This window comes from Plectropomus leopardus, chromosome 11 (genome assembly GCF_026936395.1).
Source record: "Plectropomus leopardus strain MGB_pleo_1.0 chromosome 11, ASM2693639v1, whole genome shotgun sequence".
NCBI lineage: Eukaryota > Metazoa > Chordata > Actinopteri > Perciformes > Serranidae > Plectropomus > Plectropomus leopardus.
In genome coordinates, this window is record NC_142186.1 from 23575752 (window position 1) to 23602788 (window position 27037).

Consider the following 27037-nt stretch of genomic DNA (forward strand, 5'->3'; position numbering starts at 1 on the left):
AGTAAACATTGAAAGGGCCACAACTCATCTTTCTTTAATGATCTTCTCTTTCAACTCACTTATTAACTCGACTACACTGACATTTGGGGCCTAAGCCAGACTTTTGTTGGGCGGCATGGAGAATCATCCCTAGCTCTTGAAAAAAAAAACTCTATTTTGATGCACTCTGACACCATATTTACATTCAAAGTACAAAAAAAGGCTTAGAAAATGTCTGGGGGGGACACCTGACATCCTGTCACAGGCCCGGTATAGATATTGGCATTTCAGGATCTATTAAATAGCAAACTGCCAGATTCAAATGAGACTCTTAATTAGTGTTCAATCAGAAACAGGTGCACTACGAAGATGTAGTAACAACTGAAAGAAGGAAACAGGCCGGCAGTATTTTAGTACCAGGTCAGAACGACTCTCGAGTAATTCTGAATAACAAGTCTCATTAAAAAAAAAAAAAAAAATCACAATTCTGACCTAATGATAAACCTTCAAATTATCTTGTCAAAAATTTAATATTTACATTATGGCAGCCCCATTTGCATCCCAGGACTAAAGATTTATTTTCTAGGTCTCATGTCCAAACAGTCTGTTTTAATCGACTTAATAAAACTAACAGTATTAACTGTGTGATTTTACCATCTGTACAAAACACACTCAGTCACGTTCCAGACTTTATTTCAGCCGACTCAGGACAGAGAATCTTGACGCAATCTTCTGTACAACACTGTTCCCTTCTTTGAAAACAAAACAAACACAACAAAAGTTATGTACAAAAATATGTTTTAAAAAAAGAACATACACAAAGATACAGGACAAAAAAAGACAGTATTAATGCTTATCTGTGGAGGGCTGTTATAAATAGTGACCGTATTTAATTGAGTTTGCTTACCTATGCTGTGAATATTCAGTTCATGATAAAACGATAATTTTGTCATGATTTTGTTCATTTGATAAGAAGCCAGTAGCGTCTTTCTGAGTTCATCCATGACACCGTGTGCCATCTGAGGTCGGACGACTTCCCATCTTAGTGTTTCACATGAATAATGGGGCTCATTGCCTCCGTGCAGTGCAAAAAGGAAAACAAAAAATACTAATGTCAACAAAACCAGTGAACAAGTAACTCAGTCTCATTGCAAATAAAATGCTGTCAAGGCTTCTCAACATCTCTCGCCAGGAGAACTCTTTCCGTTATCATTGTAATTTCATTATAGTAACATTTTCCATACCGTTTTTTTTTCCACATCCAATTTTTTTAAGTCAAATTGTAGCTATGATTGGCTTATACAATCAACTAAGCAGACAAGTTGCCTGAATAAAGCAGTCCAGCAAAACTAGCCAAACACCAACATACATTTCATGTCAACAAAATGTAATCAAACGTTTCAAAAGGACACATAATTTTACCATTTTTATGGACGAGTTCTGTTGTGTTTTTAAATTATTATAGGAACTGAAGACTAATATTGAAAACATTATCCTTCATATTTTTTTTCCAAAAAAAATCATAAAAGTAAAATATGTTGTTAAGTGCAAGCCAGTCGACTCACAGGCAAGGCAAGAAGTGAAGGCAGATGAGCAGAAAATCAAACAGAAGTGTAACACAGCAGGTGAATGAATATGCAAAAACATACGCAGGAGTCTGTTTAACATAAACATGTAGCTTAGAAGCCTGCCATATATTGAGTTACAGTTATAAATCACTCATATCGACTATGATATAAAAACCATCTCACAAGCAACTTTGACTTTTTTTTTTTTTCACCTGCGCTGAGCTGACAATCAAAGTCTTGCACATTATGCTGAACCAAGTCTTTTGTTCTCAATGGCAATTTTGATTGTCACTTTTCGGGGTATAAAGCACATGTTGGTTCCGAAGAGAGCGGCTGTATTTTTGAAATAATTTTAACAACAGTCCAGCTTCAGTCTTTGTATGAGACTGACTGTGGAGTGTGCTCATACCTCTTTAGCGATCGCAGACAGGATGCAACATCGTTTTGTTGATACGTATAGCAGTTGTAGTGCATTCTAGAGACAGCTGGCTTGGTCATGTGAAGCACTGAAATACAGTACGGCAATACATAATACAATAAAAGACACTTATAATTCATTATACAGTGTATGTACAACTCTGTTCAAAATGCTCACGTTAACCGTCATAACTCTTTTGCACTTTTTTTTGCCTCTCAGCTTTCAAAAAATTAATTTATCATATATCAAACACTTTACAGATTTATCCCATCTCTTTTAACCCTGTCGTCTTTAAATATATCATTGCTTCCCTACATAGCCATAGTGGTCAGGTGTTGATGCCCGAGCAGCCCCTTGCGCCCTGCGCCCGCCCCTGGGTGCCCCCCTCCATTGCCATGGCCACAGTATTCCTGCAGGTTCTGGCGCAAAGTAACCAGTGCGGAGCCCAGACAGGCACGATTTGGAGCCAAGACCCCCCCAGGCAGCTGGAAGAGGACAGTGGCCACCCCAGCCATGCCGTCATCCGTGGGCTCCAGGGTGATGGGCCCGACCTTAAAGGTGGAATAAGAAAAGCCCATGAGCTGAGAGAGGAAGGGGTCGGAGCGGCAAAAGTGCTGGTAGCCGCTGTACGTGGATGGGTGGTGATGGTGTGAGGCCGGGGTGCCAGATGTGGTGCTGGCATAGTGGTGGGTGTTCAAGTAGTGCAGCGGCAGGTGCTGGCCGCCGTTGCCCCCTCCACCCAGGGCGAGGTGGTGGTGGTGGTGAGCTGTGGGTCCGGAGCCCGGGTCATGTTTGTAGGAGACGGCTCCTGCCCTGCCCCTCTGGCCCACCACCACTCCTCCTAACTTGCTCGTGCGGGCGTGAGCGAGCGACACAGTGCTGCCCCCCACCCCTCCGCCAGTTGAGGGCAGGTAGATGAGCTGAGGCTCCTCCGGCTCAAGGTAAATGGTGAGTTTAGCAAAGGGCCTTGACGCCATCTTGGTCATTTCCTGGATGTGGCGACGCTGCTCCCGACGGAAGTCCAGGAACTGCTTGACCTTCCACAGGAGGACGCAGACGGACAGGAAGAGGAAGAAGCAGGAGAAGAAAACGGAGAAGAAGACAAAAAGGTCGATGTGGGCTTGGTCCTGTCGCAGAAACAGCAGGCCCTGGGACTCGCCCTGCTTCTCGCCAGTCCCCACACCTCTCAGAGCGATGTAGAAGCGGCTGGACTTCAGGGAGTGCACCTCGTGGGGGAAGGTGATGACTACACGATCTCGAACACCGCGCACAATCAGCACGGTCTGTGGTTTCCACACAGTGATGTAAGTGATGAGTCCTTCAGCCCGCTCCTCTGTAATTTCTCTCTCCCCTCCTGGAGGTTTGGCTTGTAGCTGAAGTGGGTTGTGGGAGAGCACAGGACCGCCGAGACTGGACGAGGCATTGGAAAACACCTTTATAGGGGACGGAGGTGAGTCCTTATCTACACCGGTTGTCGTCCCCCGAGTCACAGATTCCTCCTCGATTCTGATGGTGTGAATCCCTGTGTTTCGGTCTACATCCACAATGAAGATGTCATGAGAATTGGACACGTACACTTCCACCTCACCGAAGGTAACGTCGATGGTGACCCGAATGTCCACATTGGTGAACTTTGGCTGTGCAGAGAAAAACACAGTGCGCCCCTTTGGCAGGTTGCGGATGGTGGGATCATGGAAGCAGTTGGTCTGGGATGTGGGGTCAAAGCAGCACTCTGTGTCCACATTGAACTGACGGTAGCACTGACGCCCATTCACAGGTGTGCCATTGAAGGAGTCTTTGCACTTGGCACACTGAACAGAAAAGCACAACAAAAACTATTTGAGCAAAACCAGTAATGGAAAGAAAAAGGTCACAAACTTTTCTCTCAATTCTAAATATTGCTTTTATCAATACAGAGAAATTAAAATATAAAAACATGCTTACATTTTGCAACCCTTCATATTTGAGGTGCTTAAAGTGCATACCTGTTGCCTGTAGCAGTCTTTTCGGTCACTCTGAGGGCTACTGAGACAGGAGGAGGTCTCTGTGTTGTTTTGGCAGGGACACCCTGTACCATCATGTTCATTACACGTGTCTGCATGGCCGTTACACTGACACCTGCAACGAAGAGGAGAAAAACCCAAACACTAAAAAGAAATTCAAACACTAAAGAGGAGAAAATCCAAACACTAATGAGGCCTCTTTAGGTATTTTTGCTGATGGTCCTTTTGCAACATTTGCATATCCTATTTATCTCATTTGAAGGCATAGGTAAATTTCCATCTCATTACTCGCATTTTCTTTGCTAAGATGATGCGAGTAATGAGATGGAAATTTGTGTAACAATGTGGTAAGCACTGCATGTTGATGCAGATTTTATCTGATAGACCGGGCCATTGTGTGTACCTAAAATAATGATGATTGTGGAAAATGCAAAAACATACAATACAGAGGCTTTTTAAAAAGCCCAATGTATAATACACACAGACCTGCCAAACCTGGACAAATTTTTTGATTACCACTTCCGTGACTGAGATGCATCAGATGTGAATCACTGCTATTTGCACTATGAAAAACTGTAAATACTGTAATCTCCATCAGGGTTTCATACACATTCAATTATTTGTGGCGGCCCGCCAAAATTTAATCATCTCCCGCCACACATACATTTTCTATTTTTGGAGCTGGACTGTTTATTGAAGCACTGTTGAAATATATAGGTCAGCTGGAGCGAGGAGGCTGCACGAGAGGGATGAACTCAGTGTTGTGTTGCTGTCTTCAAGATGATCAGATCATCCCCATTTGATATTTGGGCAAAAACGGGGGGAATTTATCAGACGCTATGACTGATTGAACTTCTACTTTTCCTTTTCAACAGTCACTGCTTCCCAATAGGTCTTTGCTGCTGCCTCTTGATTTGACTTCTGTAGTCTACTGCATGTACAAAATTAAAGGCGTCACCAGCTTTTTGCGTAGTTTAGAGTGACAAATTGTACCAAAGTACTTTAATGTCAAAATGCATACCTACTACACAAAAAGTGTACAGTTTGGTAGGTCTACATGTAAATGCTTCGTCACAGGAAACCACTGACTGCTGAGCAGCAAACATTACTCACTTTTCACACTTCCCCTGCAGCAGGAAGAAACCACTGAGGCAGCTCTCACACTTGTCCCCCACACTGTTGTTCTGGCAATTGACACACACAGCATTCTCTTCTGTGGGACCCTCAGACACCCAGTTCTGGATCTGATGAAAGGACAAAGAGAAATAGACATCAGTGTCAAAGACACATGACTAAGCACACACAAAGACAGCAAACACTTACGCTGTTGGGGTCCAGAGGGAAGAGCCGTGGGTTCTCAAGGGCCTTTTTATGTTCATCTCCGGATAAACACACATCACTGTTTCCCCGGCAAAACTCCCGACATGGACGACAAGTGCCGCCCCCTTTGGCAGAGCCCACAAAAAGGGGCTTACACTTCTCACAGTGCTTTCCCTGAAAAGGGAGAAAATAATTCGTCACGGGTGAACATGGAAAAACTATTAACAGTAATATGTGAATGTGTTTTACTCTAAGCACTCACGATGGTGTTATTGTGGCACTCAAGGCAAACATCTGGTTTGCTAACACCAGCACAGTTGCTGTGTTTGTTGCAGCTGCACTGAGAGGAGCAGTTATCCCCCACAAATCCAAAGTGACACTGGCAAACTCCTGGGGACATGCATGTCCCGTTCACACAGCCCTGTGCACACACTGGCTCACACTGACCAGACACACTGCACAGGAGAAAAACAAGAAGATCTGGTTAAATCTTAACCATTTCTTACAAAACAAAAGGAACTATCCTTGTGTATTCACTGCCTGAGTCTTAAACGCTAACTCCTGATCTTACCTGCTGAGTATGTAACCATGTTTGCAGGTGCAGTGATATCCCTGGGGTAGGTCGTGGCAGTCCTGAGTGCTGTTGCAGTGATGATGGCCATTGGCACACTCATCCTCTTCTGGACAGTGAAGGAAGGACCAGCTGCTGTTTCTCAGGGGGCAAACGCCCTCACTCACACCTAACGGGAATGACGGAAGGTGAGTTAACAATGATTAAAAAAAAACAAAACGTAAGTTTAGATTAATTAAAAGTGCAGAAATTATAATCCTAAACACATTTTGTAAAATTCTGAGAATATCTCTTCACGGTCTGCTAGCAGAAAGTTCTGTGTGCGCTTAAAAAAAATCTGTTGTTCATTAAAAGACTTCGCTATGTAAATGGCAAACAAAAAACACGGCTCGGACTGAGCTACATAACACTATTCCAACCTCTTAGCAACAGGGGGTGTTTGTGCTTGTGCACAGGACAGGGAAAAGGCCATTTTTTTAAAAGAGGAAGGCAATGTGAGTGAGAGGGATGGCAGATCTGACATGTGCTGAACACTTGTTTGGTTGTTGAGTTCATCTATCAACATTTTTTCCTCCAGAATTGCAGACTACACCTTTGACAGAGAACTGTAACCCTGAACTCTTTACGCTCCACAATGTCTCCACTTCCTGTGCACATCAACTAAAGATATTTCTCACCATCAAGTCCTCCTTGTAGGCAGCGTCCAGCCCCATTGCCCCCCCGAGTAGCACACCAACCACACTGAGGCCTGGCAATGCACTGGGAGCACTGGGTGAGCTGGGAGCACTGAGGAGAGCACGAGTCGCCCCCTGAGAGCAGACGACCACACTGACCTGCCTCACATCGCAGGGGCACGAAAGACGGGCTCATGCACTAAAGGAAGGGGAGAGAGTTTAGCAGAGTGTGAACATAACTGTATTAAATAGCTCACGTTAGATATTCTGCAAAGCTCAAACAGCGCAGATTTTACCTGCTGCAGAGCCATGCTCCACACACAGTGCTGCCAGCCGCCATCAGAGCCTCTGGAGCCCAGACAGAGGCTGCAGTTACTGAGGGTGTGGCAGGGTGGAGGGCACGGCATGGGGGGAGAAGACTCCACCTGCATGGGTGAGACGTTGAGCAGGGCGTAGCTGAAGCACGTCCAGTCATAGGTGGGGTTCACGCTCAGGATACGCCTCGTCTCACCTGAAAAAAAAAAAATCACATCACAACAATTTTTAGTGGAAATATTCATAAACACAAAAATGCTCTAAATTTGGATTATAAAACTTCACCTGAAACATTATTTATCATCTCCAAAACAAATATTCATTCATATGTTTCTAGGTGTGATGATTAAAATTACTGAATCACAGTTTCTTCATACATGGGCATCTTATGTGCATCAGCTTTAGACTGGAAATTCAAAGAAGAGAAATTCATAATTTCCTCAAGGCTCTTCATTACTTTAGCGTGTACCTGTGCGTTTGAACTGGCGAGTCCACATGCATTTTCCAGAGGCAGTACACTTGGGGCAGTCGGAAGCCTCGCAGCTGGTCTCGGTGCAGTTGCTGGACAGGAAGATCTCTCTCTGGTTGATCCGACAGTCATGTTCAGATGTACAGCTAACAGAGCTGCTGATGCAGGCCCCTTCTGGGCAGTTTGTGCACCACTTGCACTGCAGAGCAGGCTGGGAAATTCAGCAAGGAACAGATTTTAGTTGACAGACAGAGAAAGACGTCTCTTTTTGGGCTAGTGATTTTTTTGAAGCATGGGTGCTATATGTTACCTGTGTTGGATTGGAGAATGTTTTGGGGTGTCGGGCGAGACATTCACTGCACGTCTTCAGCCTGCGACACTGGTCGGGCTGACGAGGGGTCGGGGAACAGGGAGACTGGCCAGCAAAGCAGCCCATTCTGATGGACAGGGAGGGAATGAATTTTAAGGACGCATTTCATTTAGTAGCTGCACATAAGTTCAAGCTTTAAGAACAGAGTGCTGTTTACTAGAGTTGCTTTTAGCGAACGTGTTACCTCTCTGCAGTGTCAGAAGAAGCGCAGGTTCCCCTACACCAGACGCAGCTGCCTGTGGTAGTGTTGCAGGCCTCTGGTGTAGGCAGCAGCGCACAGGGATCAGAGGGCACAGTCAGGGTCAGCAGTCTACCCAGCGTTACACCATTGAAGCCTCCTGATAGGAAGAGACGGTCGCCCCAGCTCGTCATGGCAAGAGACACTGAACGATTGACTGGATCTCCTATGACTGAGACTGAAGAAAAGAGATTAAAAAAAAAAGTGGTTAAGTTACTGTAGGTTATAAGTTGACTATAACTAAATTTGCAGAAAGACGCTGAGACAGTCACCTGGTTGTATCCAGGTGTTACAGTTGATCTGATACAGAGACACTGAGTTACTGTAGTCTTCAGCTTCTGTCCTTCCTCCGACAATGACCATGGTGTCTTTGATCATGGCCGCAGCGTGGAAGAAACGGGACAGGGGCTGCATAGCAAAGAGATGATACAGCAAGAATAGATGAGTTATCTACATGCACGGGACTGATGGAGGATAAATGCTTGGCTTGTGTAATTTACTGGCCTGTAAGAGGAGACCAGATGAGGCCGGCCTCTTACCTTATTACCCTGTGAGGGGACCAGCAGAGACCAGGTGAGGTTGGGGTAGTACAGACTGTAGAGCTCGCCTGAGGGCTCCACAGTTTCCACATGGAAGCGGTAGCCTCCAAAAACATAGATGGCGTCAGTCTGCTCATGGTAGACTGCTGAGTGGCCGTATAAACCTGAATGAAGAACACGTCAATGCAAAAAAATGCTGTATCTGTTTTTGTGTTATCTAATTTTACACACTTTAAAAATGTAATAGCAGATTTCTCTGTGAAGTTGACTTAAAAATGAACTATGTTAATACTTGTATAAGAGGTGAATCCAGCAATAAGTTATTGACCTAGTAAAAACTATGTTACGTTCCATCAAAACAAAATAAAAGGCCTCAAAAACCTGTAGGTGGTGTGCCAGTGTGGGGGGCAATGGTCCAGTTTCCAGTAAATGGACTGAACTCCAGCAGATGGTGGTTGAAGCCGTTGTCTGGGGAGTAACCTCCAATCAACAGCACAGAGGAGTCTCTGCGTACAGTTAAAGTATGGCCTGCAACTGGGGGCAGCACTGTGCTCTGTCGAGGTAACAAAAACCAAACAAATAGTAAATTTGTGAAGGTTTAAAAATTTGTCAGGTATTTGGTTTTTCTGTGATAAATCTAACCCCAACCTTGTGCTCTCTCCAGACCAAACTGCTGAGATTAAGACTCCAGGTATCCATGGCAACACCGTTTTGAGTGACACCGCCCACAACCAACATGAAGGTGTGGCTGGCTCCGTGTCCTCCGGAGCCAGACTCGTGACTGGTCAGCAGTGCAGAGGCGTGATGATAGCGAGGGCTCGGAGTCGAGCCTTCCTCCACAGAGCTTGTCAACATTTGAGTCCAACGGTGCTCTGACACAGAATATCTACAACAAACCAGGAGCAAAATGCGTTATTATGCACATAATATGTAACATTTATTGTTGGTATTTTCACTTATTATTATTTATTAGTTGTTGGACTTTTTTCTTAGAATAGTTATTATTATGAAATTTCTATTCATTGTTAGTAGTTGTTATTTCAGTTGTATTTCATTTTCCACCTATCTTTAATTTCTGTCAGTTATTTAAAATTATTTATTTTCTTCCTGTTTATTTTTAATGAGAGCCTTGTTATCTTTTCATAGAGGGATTTACCTATTTATATGCATTTGGCCGGAAAAGGGCATTCAAACTTAGACAATGAAATACTGATTTATTTATTTTTACTAAGATTTATTGCATCACTAGAACATTTCTTCTTATTATTCTTAGATTTTATTCCATTTTTTAGCTTTAACATCTTTATTTTTAAGTAAGTTTCTTTTACATATTTTTCTATAAGCATTATTATATCTCCCCCTTCTCTCTCGCTCTCTCTATATAGAGGTATCGATTCATTTTTCTGGAAATGGATGCTGAAAATGAGACACTGAAGTATTGGATCACTTATTGATTAATTTGCTTATATTTGTTCACTATCACATCTCTATTTGATTTCATTTTAACCTTTGTTTATTTTTATGTCTGTTTTAAAAATAGTTATCTTCATCTTTGTGTTCTTTTTATAATTTCATTTATTTTACTTATTTTTTTATTATAACAACTACTATCTATCTCTCCATGTATTAAGGTATTTATCTATGTATATTCTAATGTAGGAAATGGGCATTGAAACTTAGACACTGAACCAGTCATTGATGTTGGCCCTGAAACAAAACTGTGAAACAAAAGTGTTATACTGTATAAAATGTTCTGGGACATTAATACTACTCAGGACATTCTCAGATTACACACCCCTACCTGTACACATTTCCCAGAATGCCCTCTGACAGAGAGAGCCCTCCATACATCCAGAGGTTGCCCTGTGGTCCAGACACCAGAGAGTGTCCCATCCTGTGGAGGAACCTGTGGGCCTGGTTCTGTGGAGAAACGGTGCATAATGAATGTGTGTTTGTGTGTGCTGGGGTTTAAGCTTCATGAATTGTGAAAGATTTGTTGGACTGATTGTGTTATGTTCTGCCCCTACCACTGTCAGTTGTGTGTCAAGCAACGTTTCCCAGACCAGGCTGTTAGAGTCCCGAGGAACAGAGCAGTCTGAGCCGGCCCAGCTGTCCGAGCACACACACACTCCCAGAGACTGAGACAAAATAAAATATCTTGGTAAGAAATCAAGAAACATTTTTTCTCTAATCCTTAAGAGTTTTCCACTATAACATGCACACATGATTTTACAGCTGTCATTTTTAGCTGAAGATTATGAACACATCGAAACAAATGAAATGGCAGAAAGTACATATATACAATTAAACCTGCTGTGATTTGGTTATCTTATACTGAACAATATTTTTTTTCCTATTCCCTGAAATAAGTGATTTCCTGAAAATAAAAGCAAATGTAAACTACTTCAAATAAATTGTCACCACTCTTACTGTATTACAAACTCCTCTTCCTTCTGCTATTCCACAATCCTGAGGGCACATGGGTCGGTCACAGTGGGGTCCGCCATATCCCTGAGGGCACTGACAGAGTCCCCTTTGGCATTGTGCTCCACCTGGACACACGGGCGACCCCTCCTCACCCTCATCAGCGCTCTGGTGACACCGCCGCACCCAGAAAGACGCATTGAAGCCTTGAGGTTTGTTTGAGGTGACGTTGGCCTCAAAGTAGACTGAGATCACACCTGGTGGTAAAGGACAATATACGATATAGTGAAAGTGACATGGTGACTTTCGACTCTGTTTTTGAACTCCCTCTATAACCTGATTAATTCAAATAACTGGATTTGGGTAAGAGTCTGTATGACATGTTTTAAAGGATGAAAGTAAAAGGACTTCCCCTACAACCCGAGGTGTTGAAATCTGCTGGGTAGTTAGTGGTAAATGTGATTAGAGGGACGTGTGGTAGTCCTCAAGTGCCAGATCATTTTTTCCTGTGTGCCTGTAATAGACTCATGTGAAAGCAGATTTCTCCAAGAAAAATGTTTATTACTGTCCGGATACCTGAGGTGGCTTCCACAGTGATGGGCTGAGTCCTTGTGGTGCCACAAAATGCCCCGATCAGGTTGTGATCTGAATGCACGACTCCATTGGCCAGGAAACGAGGGAGGCCATCAAACACATATACAAAAGAGCTCTGCAAAACAAAGCAAAGGCAACATCAGGGAAAGTTATACAGAGAGGAATTCTGACAGAGTTTGATGCTACAGCTCAGTTAACATGTTCATTATCTTGTGTGCATAATCAGGTTATGTTTGTACGTACTTTACAGTGTGTATGGGAATCTGGGTGCAGAGTGAGGGCTACAGGGGGACACAGCTGTCTGGGCAGACAAGGTGCCAGGTTTTCAGTCACCGACAGGACCCACAGGCAATGGGAAAGGCCTCCCTTTCCCTCTGTGCCACTTCGCCATCCCAGAGAAGATGAGAGAGGCATGGCAGAGGAGGTGGTGGAGGAGAGCAGCACAGAGCGGCCCTGGCACTGGCGGTAGCATGTGCCATTGTTTCTATTGGAAAGAGAACGATTTCAGGATAGACGAGTCATGATGAAAGAAAATACAAAAAAATCAAAAGATTCCACTGTTTTCACACTTTCTGCGTTTATCAGTATATTATTATAATTTCAACTCCTTGATTTTGATTTGTGTTCAATCAGTTTAAACTCAAAAAAAAAGTTAAAGATAACGATTTTCTTACCTGGGGTCTCCATAGTAACCAGGCAGGCAGGACTCGCAGTGGGGTCCCTGAGTGTTGTGGGTGCAGTAGCACTGGCCAGTCTGATTGTGACAGTATCCTCGGAGAGGGTCGCCATGGCCGTTACACTCACACTGCACACAGCCGCCACCGCCAGCCAGGGCTGAACCAAAGCTTCCTGGACGGCAGTGCTCACAGTGGGGTCCTGTCGTCCAATCTGAGAGGAAGAACATCAGCACAACTTTCAACAAATGCAGTTTGAGTTTACAAACCACGAGTATGAATTTACCTCATAAACTGGCCTGGTTCTGTCTGATTTAAATACAAAAGATGACTGAGAACAAGATATTGAAATAAGCCATGTATTCAGTGCTCACCCTGGCACTCGTCACAGATCCCTGGTGCGGTAATACAGGTGGAGTGAAAGTTGCAGCCGCAGTCTACGTCGCATTCAACACCACTGAGAACCAGAGTGGCCGGGTCAGACGTCCAGCCGAGGGAACATTCACACTCAAACCGCGGGCTGCCACTACACTGGCCCTCACGACACTCATTATAGCACCTGTGAGAGGGGGGACAAATTATTGGAGGCTCAAAATGTCCTAGAAAAGCAGTCCTGCTGACTAAATGGTAATTGAGGAAGATTTTTTAGGTTAAGAGATTTGAAGTCAACACAGAAACACATTTTTTATGTTCAGACTCTTACGTCTGGTTGCAGTGCAGTGTGCCGTCCCCCGTGTATCCTCTCTCACAGTGACACTCATATGAGGTGGGAGTGTTGATGCAGGTGGCGAAGGGGTGACAGTTGTGGAGACCCAGCCTGCATTCCTCTACATCTGGGCAGGTGGGGTAGGACCAGATCGCATCTTGCTCTTCGTCCTCTAAGTGCTCCAGCTCCATCTCCATTTCCAGCGGTCGAGGCGGGGCCGAGGTCTGGGGCTCAGGGCTGGAGGAGCAGGACGAGGAGACGTGAAGTTGGACAGGTATACCATATTCATCTACATATATTTCCATCCAATGTGTTATGGGTCTATGTAGAAATTCTGTTTTTAAATTTTAATTTGGAGGACATTCTAAGGTATGTAAAGGTTTCAGAAAGCCAAACCAAGTCGTCATTAAGCAATAAAAAGCACTTTATCCCCACCTGGCGTATGCCTGGAGGGCTCTAATCAGCTAATTGTTGAGTCCACTCGGACATTTGTGCCAAATTTGAAGAAATGCCCTCTAGGTGTTTTTGAGATGTAGTGTTCACCAGAATAAGACAGATGAGGTCACGGCGACTTTGACTTTTGACCTATGGCCACCAAAATCTAATCAGTTAATTATTCAGTCCAAGTGAGTGTTTGTGCTAAATTTGAAGAAATTCCCTCAAGACATTCTGCAGATATCGTGTTCACAATAATGGGTTGGTCAGACAGGCTTACGCACGCACAATCCAAAATCATAATGCCTCCAGCCTTAGCTATCAGCGGCGCAGAGACATAAAAAGTGATACGCCCACTCCATCAAGTCATGAAAGTGTAACAAGAGATATCTTACTTTGCAGCACGCGCTTCTGCCACAGCCACGCTGCAGTTATACACCGAGGGGTCGTCCATTCCCGCCCAGTCTCCCCTCAAACATCTGGAAAATGTAAAACATGGAATAAATGTAAGAAAATCGCAATAAAGACAATAATGACAAAATATCAGCAATATGATAATGAAAGGGATTTGTCAATTAGTAATTTAAATTAGATTTGTTGGTTCTATATGTACTTTTCTCTGTACAGTGTGATCGTCAAAGTATTTCTCAGTTAGACGTCTGCATTACTTACTTTCCAATAGTAGGATTGTTGTAGTCACCACACCAGCCACACTGGAATGTTCTCAGACAGTCTGTGCACGCGTTTAAAGCTGAACATTGCTTACACTGGGGGACCGAATGAACACTGAAAAGGACATCATAACAATAATTTTAATCAGATTACTGCTCATTTCAATGCACTGATTGAATCTTTACGTAACAAAATTTGGCCAGTTCTTTGTCTTACTTTTAGGTACTTTGAATGGACTGCTGTTAAGAAATCACCAAATCTAACAGGACAGTAGGTAACTGTATATGCAACTGCAAATAGGTAATATGTGTAATAGCTAAAAATAATACCAAAAAAAAAGCTCCTTGTTTTACCTGTCGTACCAGTCCCTGCACTCTCCATAGGGGTATTTTGTGAGGTAGGCAGCAAAATAGAAGCAGGCCTGGGCTGATTCACACCATGCACACTGGCTGGAGTTAGAGAGGCACTCACCACACGTCCTTCTCCTTCGCAAAACAAAAATGGGGAAGTTTCATAAGGGTGAGTTGTAGTTTCTCGTTGAAATCATTTATGATCTGTAATTACTGTCTTAAAAATGTAGTTTTTCAGCTTACTGGTTGCAGACTTTAGGACACCCCTTTGAATCACGTATGGATCCATCGAGTCTTCCTCGTCGACTACACTGATAGTCACCCTTCTTGCTGGAGTTTATCTGCCACTCGCAAAAAGGATCCTGCAAGTCAGAGTTAGCTTCACATGAGTCTGGACTACAGTGGCTCCAAAATAAGCTGTTAAGATCAGCTGCACAGTCGGACCATAAACAAAAATACGTGAGCTTAACACACACTCCTCCATTGAGAGTCTAGCAGCAATTATAGCCTAAATATTGAAATACTTCTTAACTGGACACAAAACTTTTTTCCTACTACAAGTAGATCCTAAACCCTTCAATATAAAACGTGTCATTGCAATTGGTTGATAGATATAAAAGTCATTGTGCTTTTTATGCTGAAAAACTGCAGCTTCTCTTTTTACTTGCATTTGTTTACAGGCAAATCCTGCTTTCTCCAACATGATAGTATTGATGACATACAATCCAGAAGCCAGTGAGGCATCATTGTTTTTGTATCTGTAAGTGAGACTCTATTTTAAAATGAGGTGTTATCTGTGATGTACCTGAGTACAGGCAGAGCAGTCTCTGTACTCCTCACACAAGGTGCAGTGCTGGGGTGCCAACAGCAGATGGCGCTGACCTTCTCCCTTTCCTTCTCCCTTCTCTCCCTCGGGGCAGGGCTCGAGGTCTGGGCTGTCCCGCAGGAGGCAGCGGGACAAAGACGGGCACCAGCCACAAGACTGGTCGGACAAACAGGCCAGACAGGACATGTAACTGGAACAGGAACCTGAGCGGTAAGGCTCCAGGAACAGGAAGGAGATCTCCTAAAGGGAGAGCAAGTTAAAAGGAGAAACATGGTAAGAGTTCAACTTGTGTTTTACAACTGAATAAAAGTCATTGTGCAAAAAAATGACAGAAATGTAATTGTGCAAAAAACACCAACAAGAGTTCTTTTGTTTTACTTTTACTGCTTATGTAGGTTAAATCTCGTTATGACGACAATGTTTAGCAGTGCCAGTACTCACGCTCCCTCCAGGCAATGTCCTGTTCCATATCAAGGCCATCTCACTGGTCTGCCCTGAGCCTGAGTTGTTCAGGTAGCCCTCAGCCTGAACAAGGTAGTGGTTGCCTCTGGTCAGGTTAGAGAACAGTCTACTCCCATCTGTGCGAGCCAGCAGCTTCAGCTCCTTCTCCTGCTGGGCTGCCCAACGACCCACCACCTCCTGCTCAGATAGTTTAAAGAAGCAAAGAAAATTTCAGGGACAGAAAAAGTGGAAAAAGTTCAATTTATTTAAAAAGTACACAATCATTAATCTATTGAAACACTTGTCCACATTCCATTACACTATTCTAGCTGTTTAATCTCCAACAGTTAAGCATCAAAACTGTAAAATGTATATGCGCAGTATTGTTGTCAAGTAAGTTAAACATCATTTATAGCAGGTAAAGACACATGAGAGGTTATTTGTCCTGCACTGATTACTCCTGTGGAGTTGCCTGCCCTCCAAAAGCCACAATCCTATTCAACATGAGACCAAAATCAGTGCAGTATCTTGGGTGAAAATAATATTACAAGGAGGGCTGTTGCAATAACAGCAATATTACTGCAGTATTCACACACCAGCCACAGGGGACACCAAGCAACCGCCCAATATGCTATGTTCACATTTTTTCTATTTTTCACTGTAACACTGTATGTTTACACACACAAATGCAGCAATGTGAAGAGTCGCTGAGAGGCTATTCTGCGCTGATCTCTACACATTTGCTGTTTTTCCTGGATACCAAGAGTTGAAAATATTCAACTTTGGGTAAAAAACTGCAGCAGTTCATCACTGTCACTTTTTGCCCAGCTGTCCAATCACAGTGGAGAAGGGACGGGACAAAAACCACAAAGACAAAACGTCACATCGCTGAACAACAACAACAATGGAGGAGAAATTAATATTGAACCCACATGGGCTGACCCTGGACTGACCTCCATGGATATTCTGTATCATCCCAACCAGACGCAACCAAAGCGACTCAGCTGAAAAAATGCTGCGTCCTTTATTGTACTTCAATGCTCTTCAGTTTTCAGTATTAAATATTAAACAAGGATTTGACTGGAGTTAAAACAATGTCATCTTTGTGATTTAAAAAAGCAACAATATACCTAATATTATTCTTACAATAAAGCTTATTTACAAAGCACTAAAATCAGGACAAAGGTAGTTTATTGAAAAAAAAAGGCAATAATCTCACATATCGTGCTGTTCTGCCACTCTTAATAACAGCAAGAGTAATTCCACAACCACGACAGCCCCAATTACAAGACACTTGTTACATCTAGAACAACCAATCCTGTCAATACTTTTCAATTTCAGATCAGCAATTTGTTTTAAAATTAATTATCGGATAATAAAAAAAGTGTTGACAAGCACTTTCCCTCACCAGTTGGCTGGAGTTGGGCCCTGAAGCCATTCGAGCCTCAAAGTGGAGCCTCTGGATCCGAGCCCACATGGAGACAGTCTCAGTGGAAGGGGGTGCAGGTGGAGGGGCCCCCCACAACGGGTGGATGAAGCCCCTGAACTGCAGGGCGACGTCCATTTCTGTGGTGGGGCTAAGGATGATGGTGGTGCTGCGGAGGATGGACACCTGGCGAAGGGGTGAGGAGGATGGAGGACAGTGGAGGATGGATGGAAGTGGAGACACATCAACAGAAGCAGTATTCTCTACAAACTCCTCCACAAGTTTGACAAACTACTTGAAAGAGGAACCTCTCTATGAGTGCATTAAAACAGAACAGTGAAAAAAAGAGCAAAAAAGATCAAAGTGAGCATTGAAGTCAAAAGGTTAAAAATATAAGGCAGAAAAAAAAACAGTAAAGAGAAACAATCATAATATTGAAGTTGGAGTCAAAGTGTTGGAGGAAGGAAGGAGGGATAAGTGTAAGCAGAGAGGGAAGTAGTTACAACCACAACTTTTACAGTCAGCACTTGAGATTTGGACTCCGTACCTTGTCAGGCTGGGAGTCGTTGCGGGGGTGCTGGAAGGTGAGCAGGTGCAGTCCCGGGACATAGTTCTCGGTGCGACAGGAGTGGAGGGAGGTTAGGAAAAGGGTACGCTCCCCCCACCAGCCGTACGCCCCTGAGATCTGGTCCACACGGCACGCACTTCGCTCTGTGAGACCGAGAGGGAGAGGTCAGCACACAAAGAACACATCTGACCTCTAAAAATCTCATGATACAGCAGTTTCCTAACGTGTGCTACTGTGCTGAAACGGGTCTGTGACTTTTGTGTGGCGTGTGTCGAAAAAGAGTAAAATGACATGACCTCACTGCATCAAAAGAAACACATGCGATTGAACGGGCAAGTCAAATCATGGTCTGAGTCGCCGGTCCAGTCTCAGCTGGGTGTGGTCATGTCACTGTGCCCCATTTCTTAAACACGCCCAACATAAGTCCCTCCCATGTCAACTCCCAACATCTTTTTTTGTTTCAGTCTAAGGCTTTGCTCTTCTCTTCTGCCCTCCTTCCTCCCTCCCTGCGGCTCACCTGACACTGGCAGGCAGGACTCATTCTGAACACACCAGCCAAATTCACCAGGGGCACGGGCCAGAGAGGCTGGAGTGCCACTGAACACCAGACAGGACTGGCAGTCAGACAGGAAGCGAGCCAGGCCCAGGCAACCAGTGCTGCCACACTGCAAAGACAAAAGTAGAGTTATAAACTACTCAGTAATCCTCGTAGATGTTCATACAGACAAATCAAAGTGAAACAATGTTTTGGCTGAATATAATAATGTGTTTTACTTGTTAATTGTATGACTCAGTCATTGAAAACAAGCCGAGGGAAGTGTTACCTGATTAGTGGGCTGGTACTCTCGACAGCGGCCTTCACACCAGCTGCACTCTGGGTTCTTCAGGCACATACTTTCGTCTAGCGCCTCAGCACAAACAGTGTCCTAATAAGGCAACGCACAAACACACAATCACAGATACACACATACAGTTTCAAAACAATTTATTTATCCCTTGTTTGCTTTCTTTCTTTGGATCCCAGTTAGCACCGGCATCCAATAATTGTTATTCTCTTAGCATAAGCACTGGCTGTTCTTCCTGGGGTCCACACACATACAGTCACACACACACAATCTAACACATAAACACAACAAACAAAACAGATCACCTTATTGGTTTAACAAAGTACGGAAAAGAAACAAAATTGTAATCCTTTTAAGGAAAATCAGAAAATTATAAATCAATCACAAAATTCAACAAGAATTCATAGCAGGCTTGATTTTTTTGATGTTCATTTGAATAAATGGTGATTTCTAATAAACATACATTTTTGTCTGACTGACCTTTAATTATATTTTTTATCAATTATGTGCTTTCATATATTAAATTCCAAAAAATAGACTGTTAAAAAGCCATTTTATTCTCTTCCAAGAGGGATTTCTACTCTCACCCACATTTAATATTTACATTATTTTCATAATAAACAAACACAATTCAGTTGCATTTCTAGATTGTTTGGATATATTGTTATAACAAAATTTTAAGCCAATCCTCAATATTCTCTTGAACAATATGCACTGGCCACATGACTATGGCTCTGTACATTACTGTTTTCTGTATCAGCCTTGTTTTTGCTTTGGGTAACAATGCGTCTGATATCTGTGTGAAGCAAAATGGGAGAAAACCATTTTTTAACCAATCTTAACCAGTCTTCCCATTAACATGACATTAATAAGCTATGTTACTGTTGAAGACTTTCACTCACCCTGTCACCTTGATCGCTGCTGACGAACAGCGGAACTTTGTAAGCCACCAGGTCTCCGCGGGCAACTCCGCTGTAACCCCCGGCAACCAGCAGCACTCTGCCCTCCATCACAGCAGCAACATGCGAGTAACGCCCCCTCACAGCCTCCCCTCCTTTAAAAACAAATGAAAGTTTTATTGGCAATGTTTGTGTGGATGCACAAGAAACGAGCTGCAGATAAAACTGGACTGTGCGTGAGAGTCCACGGGAACTCACTGAGTGACCATCGCTCCCCAGCAGATACCCATTGGTGACATCCCAGATGGTAAAAGAAGATCTCCTCATCATAGCACTTCTCCTCTTGGTAATGAATATGTACATTTCCCCCTGTGAGAGAGAGAGAGAGAAGCAGGGAGAAGATTTGTAAATATACACAAGACGGCAGTGATTAAAATAAATCATGTCTGGTCATTTTCTTACCGTAGACCACCATGTAGTTTCCAATGACAGTGGCTGAGTGGAAAGCTCGCTCTCTGGGGCCGGTTGCTGGGAAACGGGAACGGAAGGAAGTCCAAAACCGCCGCTCCACATGAAACACGTCTGTGTTGTTCACCCTCACACTAAACCTTAGAGGAATAAACAAGTGTACTTGTAGCATTTGTAATGCTATACATAAGGGGAGGGCAATATTGCAAAAATTTGGCTTTGCCCTTATTGGATAGGACAGCTATAAAGTAAAAGGGGGAGAGAGAGGGGATGACATGCAGCAAAGGGCCTTAGGTCGGGATCATACCAGCGGCCGCTACGACAAGGATATTGCCTTTGTACATGGGGCGCCCGCTTTACCTCGTGAGTTACTGGGCGCCCCCATGACCAAAATCTTTAACCAATTCGAATTGTTCTGTAAATTCAGTTTAAAATGGTCTCAGATAACCATACTTAATAGCATTTGATTATTTTCTTCTTTTATTTGGAACTTTCATTTAAAAAAAACAAAACAAAAAAAAACCAAATAAACAACTGTTCCACATGAGACAACACTTAAAAACAAAAGACTGAACACAGTAAAACTGAAACAGTTTCAAAATGTAAGCTCTGAGGTTCCTGAGATCAATAATTACAAGTGTAACAAGTCACTGACTGTAAGATAATTCAAAATGATAGCTAGAATCACGAAAATCACAAGATCACGCCTGAATCCAACCCGGATTTGCCACATGGCCGTAGTAACTATAATGCCAAAGCTTTAATTGTGGTGACATCTCTAATGTTTCACATTATACACCATCATGTCACACCCTACTGTATATGTTTTGATTCACTAGCTGAATTATTCTCAAAATACTCTTTTGGTAACCACTTCTTTAATTATTTAAAATAATTTCTATCCCTGCTGTACTGATGTTTTATTTCCTTCTGATTTCTTCATTTAAAAGCTAGTCAGCCAACTGTTCTCCTTCCTCATTAACAACCACAAAAACAAAAGTGTGAACAAATGTTCCTACTGGCTGTGTGTGTTACTGTATCCACTATGCTAATGCACAGGAGGGTGTGTACCTGGCTGTGGTGGGCCTGTGGCCTCCATAGACCAGCAGCGTCTTGGATGGGCTGTGGAAAACCATGGAGTGACCAGCAGTGGCTGGGGGCTTTCCTCCGGTGGGCTGAACAGTCTCCCATCGGCCAGATCCGTGCAGGCCGAACCGATACAGAGAGGAGGAAAACATATCCTCCTCAGTACGACCTGGGAAATAAGGGGAGAGAAAAAAAGAAAGATGCAGCATAAGTAGGATTTATTTCTCAAGGGCTGCATGTATATCAATCTAAACACAGACTGCCGAATGAAAATCGAATGTGAAACCCACCTCCAAATACATAAAGATAATTGTCTACTACAGCTGCAGCGTGATTGGCCAGTTTAGGAGCCCCTCGTGAATTTGAAAAGCCGTGCTGTTGCCAGTCATCCTGGATTGGCCGGTACATCCAGACATCACTGGCCAGGGAGCCGTTGGCTAGCTCACCTCCAAAGATAACCATATTACCCATCCACTCTACTGCTGTGTGGGAATGACGAGCAACCTGAGAGCAGAGGAGAGTCAAACAGTGCAGGGGGGACGTTAATGAAAAGGTGATGTAAAATAATGAATGGGCCAACTTACATTTAAGTTGACTGTGTTTACATGTATACATAAAACATGAGATTGGGAGAAATCAGGATATAAGTGAACACATTTATATGGACTGCAATAACCCGATTAACATACAACCTCCATTTACACACTGTCAGTAATTAGATTTCTGCCCTACCATATTTTTAAACCACATCTGGCATATTTTCAATGAATTTGTCATGATGATGTTGGCTGGTGAGTTTTTTTGTCTCTGACAACATATTGAGGGGGAAGGTCCGCAAAAAAAGACATGCAAAAATGTGCATTAATATCTTAAATGTTACAAACAGTCCATCTACTGTTCAGCTGTCGAAACAAACTTTGTGAGACTTGTACAATTTATCTTGAGTTTGAGACAGATTCTGGATGAAAAAAAAAAAATATTTTAGGAAGACTCGCTTACTTGTTAAGACTAATTTTGTGCCCTTTTATTCCTCTAGAGAAAATGTTTTCTCCAGCAGCATTCTAGCTGTTTTGACAGGGTTTCTCTAAATATCTTATCATGACCAGGTTTCTTGTGTACATGACATTTAAAGGATCAGGTTACTGCAGAAGGCTAATGGTACCCAGGTCCCTTACTTTGAAACGCAGTACATGTGATGCAAGCGCGGGGGTAAGAAAAAACTGTGTGTGTGTGTGTGTGTGTGTGTGTGTGTGTGTGTGTGTGTGTGTGTGTGTTTATCCACAGCCCACTTACAGGAGAGTGACCATAAGACCTGCTTTCCCATTGGTTGGATGTGAAGTTATATTTGATCAAGTCACCAAGAGCTCTGTTCAGGTCAAACCCTGGAGGAAAAGAAGCGATAATAAAAGAAACACAGATGTTTTTAATCACAAAACACATTATCAGATTAAAGAGAAAAGTGAAAGTCAAATGAAGGACTGCGGCTAAAACAAAAGGGCTGGGAAGTGAGTTTGTTTGCTGAATATTAAGACAACATCAGTGGAAATTAAGGATATGTCTCTCTCACCGCCAAACAAGTACATAGCTCCAGTGGAGGACAGGTACACGCCAGCAGAACCCGTCCTAGGAGGCGTGTAGGGGTCTCCATCACTCACACGCCACCACTGCCCCGCCCCACTGTCATTATGGAAACCAAGCTGGCAGCTGTGACCCAGGAAGCCTGGGTTACACAAACAGCGCTCTCCTTTCTGAGACAAACATGCAAAATAAGAATAGTTAGAGACCAATTTTCAGTGTGTCAACAAACTTCACAGCTTGGAGACGTATGAGGTTCCCACAAAATTTTAGTTTTGGAATTTCATAGACAATATTTCAAAACTTTCCCATGATTTTTCAAGGACCCGTCATACAATTTTTTTCATGCCCAACCTGCCCACCGTTTTCTACAAACATCTCAGATACAAACTCTCTTCACACTGACGCATATTAAGTTACGTTGACGTCTACAGATTTGCCTTTATGTTACACTGGAGGTTGATTCACAGAAGATTATTGTCACAATTCCACCATACATCCCAAAATTCCATGACTTTTCCAAGCTTTCAATGATTTTTACTAATTCCACAATTTTTCCCAGCCTGGAAAATATGACTTCGAAATTTCAGGGGTTGCACAGACAGGGGCAAGTCAAATTCAAGGACTTTGAAATATTTCTCCAAGCACTCTTTTTTTTCAAGGATGAATTTGTTTTCTCCGCAACCATATATTGTAAGAGAATTGTGAAAAATGGAGCAAAGACATGCTACCAAGACCTACACTTAACTTAATTAACAAGTTAAACTACTAAAGCATGTGGTTGGCAAAGGACAAAAAAAGTAAAAGCCCTCCTTGCAGCCAAAAAAATAAAAAGAATCTATTCAGCAGTTACACACACACACAGCTGCTTATTTTCTGCCAAGTTACAAAAGACAAATGGCTGATGCTGCTCCAGTCTGACTGTTTTGCAGGCCAGCAAAACATCCTGGCGCCAAATATTTACTGGTTTTTACCAACCCGTTGGTGCTTGGAGCTCTTAGATAAAAATTGCAAGCACTGCCATTCTTTGCTTCCGAGTTTATAACATTGATCTAATACATTTCATAAAATAATTTATCATTTTGTTCTCTTTTGTCGTATTTAAGCACTTTTTCCAAGGACCACGTTAAAGATGACAGATTTTCAAGTTATTCCAGTACTTATAAACGTCTGAGTGTCAAATTCAAGTACCTCAAGCACTTTGTATGACCCCTGTTTAAATATTTTTCAAAGTTTTCTATGTCTGTGGCTTATTTGAGGAAAGATGAGCGACCCTTTGGTTAAAGACTGATTCCTTTGTTTGTCCCCTCTGTTACCTTGTCACACTGGCCATTCACAGAACAAGCCTGGGAGCACAGAGGGGTTGAACATGCTGCTCCTCCCCAACCCTGATGGCAGTGGCACTTTGATGTCGAGGAATCACAGCGGCCATGACCGCCACAGGCTCCAGGACACACAGAGAAGGTGTAAGTTGCATTGAAGCCCAGGAGGTTGTAATTAGCATCACTGAAGAGATGAAGCAGCATCTGGAACAAGGACATTAAATAGCGGAAACAAAGTAAATATTTGCCATAGTTAAAATGCTTCAGAGTTTCTTTCATTGTGTTTTTATTGCTTACCTTCCCAGATTTGGCTTCAATGGGTTGAGGCAGAGTGTTGCCACTCAGGCTGGCTAGGAGAGGGCTCTGGTAGGAGTCTCCGTCATACACAAACAGGTAATCATAGGTACACTCTGTGTCCATGAAGGTGAAATTTAAGACAATACGGTGACTGTTGCTTGGAGCTGAAAGAAAAAAAAAGGCGGGAATAACAGTCAATCTAACTGGTCCACAGGCTGCAAGTTACCTGTTTAAAATCAACAAGATATCATCTTGGCTCATTGTACCTTTGATAAGCCACTCGCAGTTCCCATTGACAGAGTAGTTTCCTGGTCCATCTGTGACATAGCCTGGTGGTCCCCTCAACACCTGCCTGTGGCCCTTGCAGTCCCCTGCCTGGCACACAGACGACTCAGCCAACAGCAGAACCACCAGGATGAAGGAGACAGGGAGGGGGGAGGCCATTACTGGCACCACCTGGTTAATGGGAGGCAAAAGGAGGGATTCATTTGATGTGGGTCCAACAAACACATTACCTCCACAAATATGTAGCAGCACCATGCAGCAAATGTGGCCCATTCTCCTAAATTTCAGTTGGATGACCACTTAGCCCACAACACAAGATAAAAGAACTATGCCAGCAGGATATAGAGAATTATTTCATTGGAGAGCCAGATCTGGTGCTCCCATTAACAACTGTTTACATCAGTAACACTCAACTTACGGCCCCTGGCCAAACCTGGCCCCTCAACCTTTTTCTAATTCACAATAAAAATTAAGTGATTCATACTGGGAGTTGTTTTGTACTTTTACTTTACAGAAGGTTTCCAAGTGCATAAAACAGCATTAAAATACAGCATGTTCATCAAAAAATTGCCAGAGGAGGATCCCTCGCACCCGTGACAGAGGTCCTACCTAAGCCCCCAAGTCCTAAAATCCCCAAAACATCCTAAAAATGTCCTGAGATCCATGGAACATCCTAAAATCCTAGAAACATTCAAAAACCTAAGGATGTCTTAAATCCTACAAACATCCTAAACTCATAGAACATTCCTAAAATCCCCAAAACATCCTAAAATCCTAGAATCGTCCTAAAAAACTAAAGATTTCCTAAACTCCCAGAAACATTTTAAAGTCCAAGAAACATCCTAAACACGCCCTATATTCTAGAAATGTCCTACAATCATAGAAACGTCCTAAAATCCTAAAAACGTGAATGGAGTTGGTGCCACTGGCCCTTGGTCTCCTGTCACTTTGCAAAAGTGGCCCCCAAGCAAAGCAAATCGAGTATCCCTAGTTCTCACAATCCTGTTTTTGCTACAAAATCCCATTTAACACCACATGATCCTTGTGTAAAATGCAATGCCACTCACACTGCAGACCTGAACAGACCCGAAAGCGGCAAAATGACAATGCTTGATGCGCATTGATGCAGTCTCTGGGAAAAAAACACTGATTGTGATGGAGCTAACAACTGTTAGCCCTGTGCACATAGCGCTAGCTCAATAACGTACCAGTGCACCAAATCTCACACACAAAACGACAACGGTACACGAAGGGTTTTCACACATGCAACGTTACACACAAAGGCTGCTATTCACCAACACAGCGTTCATCGACTGTTTTTCTGAGAGACAATTAGCGAAAGATCAACAAACTAGCAACGAGGGGCTCTCCGCAGGCTATCACAACAAAGCTAACGCTGCTCGGCTAAGTTAGCTGATCGCCGTTAACAGTCAGAGGCCGTTAGCTGGCCAATTTGCACATTTGCATTATCAAACTCACCTGTTCCCGTCTCTTTGGCCCCATGGTAATTTACATTTTCGGCGACCCTTTAACGCTAGCTACCACATGAGCTAAATATATCTAATGTGTGCCTCAGACTGACGGTTAGCCGAATTAGCTCCTGCTCCGTAATAAATGCAGAGGACAGCCCTGACTGAGGCTAACACTGCGCTCTGCTAAGCTAGCCTGTTCGCTAGCTAGCGGCTCGGCTGAATCCAGATGCGCAATCGTCAATAGCTGCAGAATCTACCAGGAAAAGTCATTTTTGAGAGAAATCCATCCTTATGTAATAACGAGATTATCTTTCTGAAAATCGTCTTCTACGTCAGTAGGAAATGCTGCCAGCTAACAACGAAGCCTTTAACGTTATCGAGCCGATTCCTGCAGTCCATTTTGAGGACAGATGTCCGTTGTTTTGGTGTTTATGGCTGGTTAGCGGTAACCGGTGGTCGCCAACACAAAAGACAGCGCCGCCAGTGACATGCCGCACCACTGCCATCCAGCGACGAGCAGCAACGCTTTAACATCTGGATAAAAGACACAGTCAATAATATAAAGGACCATGAATGCTAATAGTTAATATTTTTATTTTAATACATGGTGAAAGAAAATCAAAATAAGATTCCGCCAGAATACTTTTGGTAAGGGTCTGTTCCTTATTTATGAGGGGGAGGCATGTCAAAAAAAACAAACAAACTAAGCACTGTGGAGGGACTTGTGTTTTTTATACTAGCTTTTTGGAGGGACATATAACTTTATAATGCTGTAGTTTTATTTTTTTTATTTAAAATGACAGACTAAAAATAATAGACTGCTCCCATTGTCTGTCTTACAAGTCAAAAGGCTACAATAACTTTATAAAAAATACTGCATGACCATTTAATTTTTTATTTAACTTTATTGTGATTAAGATCACCTTGAAAATAATAGTTTGCCATCACAGGCTCTTTCCCCTATAGGTCCTACAAAATCTTCCCCATACATTGGAAACTCATCTCGATTTCTCTTGAATGAAGTAGATGCATCTTGGATGGTCAAAAGATCGTACGGAGGAAAAGCCGATGATACAGAAATTTATATAATTTTTGACCTGGGGGCATTTACTTGAATAATTTATGTCAAAATATACTGTGGTGCTTGAAATACAGTGAGTCTATGTTACCCTCTGAACTCCAAAACCCACTGTCGGGCTTGAAAGGCA

The 27037-nt window shown here is 43.0% G+C and overlaps 1 protein-coding gene across 1 annotated transcript; it reads right to left on the reverse strand.

The window, feature by feature from the left end:
- Positions 1 to 655: 655 nt before the first annotated feature.
- Positions 656 to 26290, reverse strand: megf8 (multiple EGF-like-domains 8). The gene is made up of 44 exons (XM_042489533.2): positions 25837 to 26290; positions 24339 to 24528; positions 24073 to 24236; positions 23770 to 23979; positions 22446 to 22626; positions 22172 to 22260; positions 21169 to 21382; positions 20864 to 21047; positions 19787 to 19932; positions 19583 to 19693; positions 19328 to 19479; positions 18405 to 18506; positions 18098 to 18245; positions 17560 to 17723; positions 16995 to 17198; positions 15587 to 15784; positions 15125 to 15385; positions 14563 to 14681; positions 14323 to 14454; positions 13970 to 14083; positions 13693 to 13776; positions 12860 to 13099; positions 12531 to 12715; positions 12157 to 12370; positions 11726 to 11966; positions 11465 to 11597; positions 10895 to 11145; positions 10492 to 10602; positions 10266 to 10384; positions 9113 to 9350; positions 8846 to 9017; positions 8465 to 8628; positions 8198 to 8333; positions 7872 to 8103; positions 7628 to 7754; positions 7318 to 7528; positions 6830 to 7044; positions 6537 to 6732; positions 5860 to 6028; positions 5551 to 5743; positions 5292 to 5462; positions 5082 to 5212; positions 3951 to 4083; positions 656 to 3776 (listed from the first exon to the last, which is right to left on the reverse strand). Exons 1-44 carry the CDS (start codon positions 25858 to 25860, stop codon positions 2277 to 2279), a joined length of 8673 nt encoding a protein of 2890 aa, XP_042345467.2. The 5' UTR covers positions 25861 to 26290; the 3' UTR covers positions 656 to 2276.
- Positions 26291 to 27037: the final 747 nt, after the last annotated feature.

Bases quoted from the DNA above. Each gene is read 5' to 3' on its own strand.
- megf8 (XM_042489533.2), bottom strand. From the start codon at position 25,860: ATGGGGCCAAAGAGACGGGAACAG. The intron at 24,529-25,836 runs GTGAGTTTGATA...CCCATTAACCAG, and splicing joins GGCCAAAGAGACGGGAACAG to GTGGTGCCAGTAATGGCCTC. The intron at 23,980-24,072 runs GTAAGCAATAAA...TCCTTGTTCCAG, and splicing joins TTGAAGCCAAATCTGGGAAG to ATGCTGCTTCATCTCTTCAG.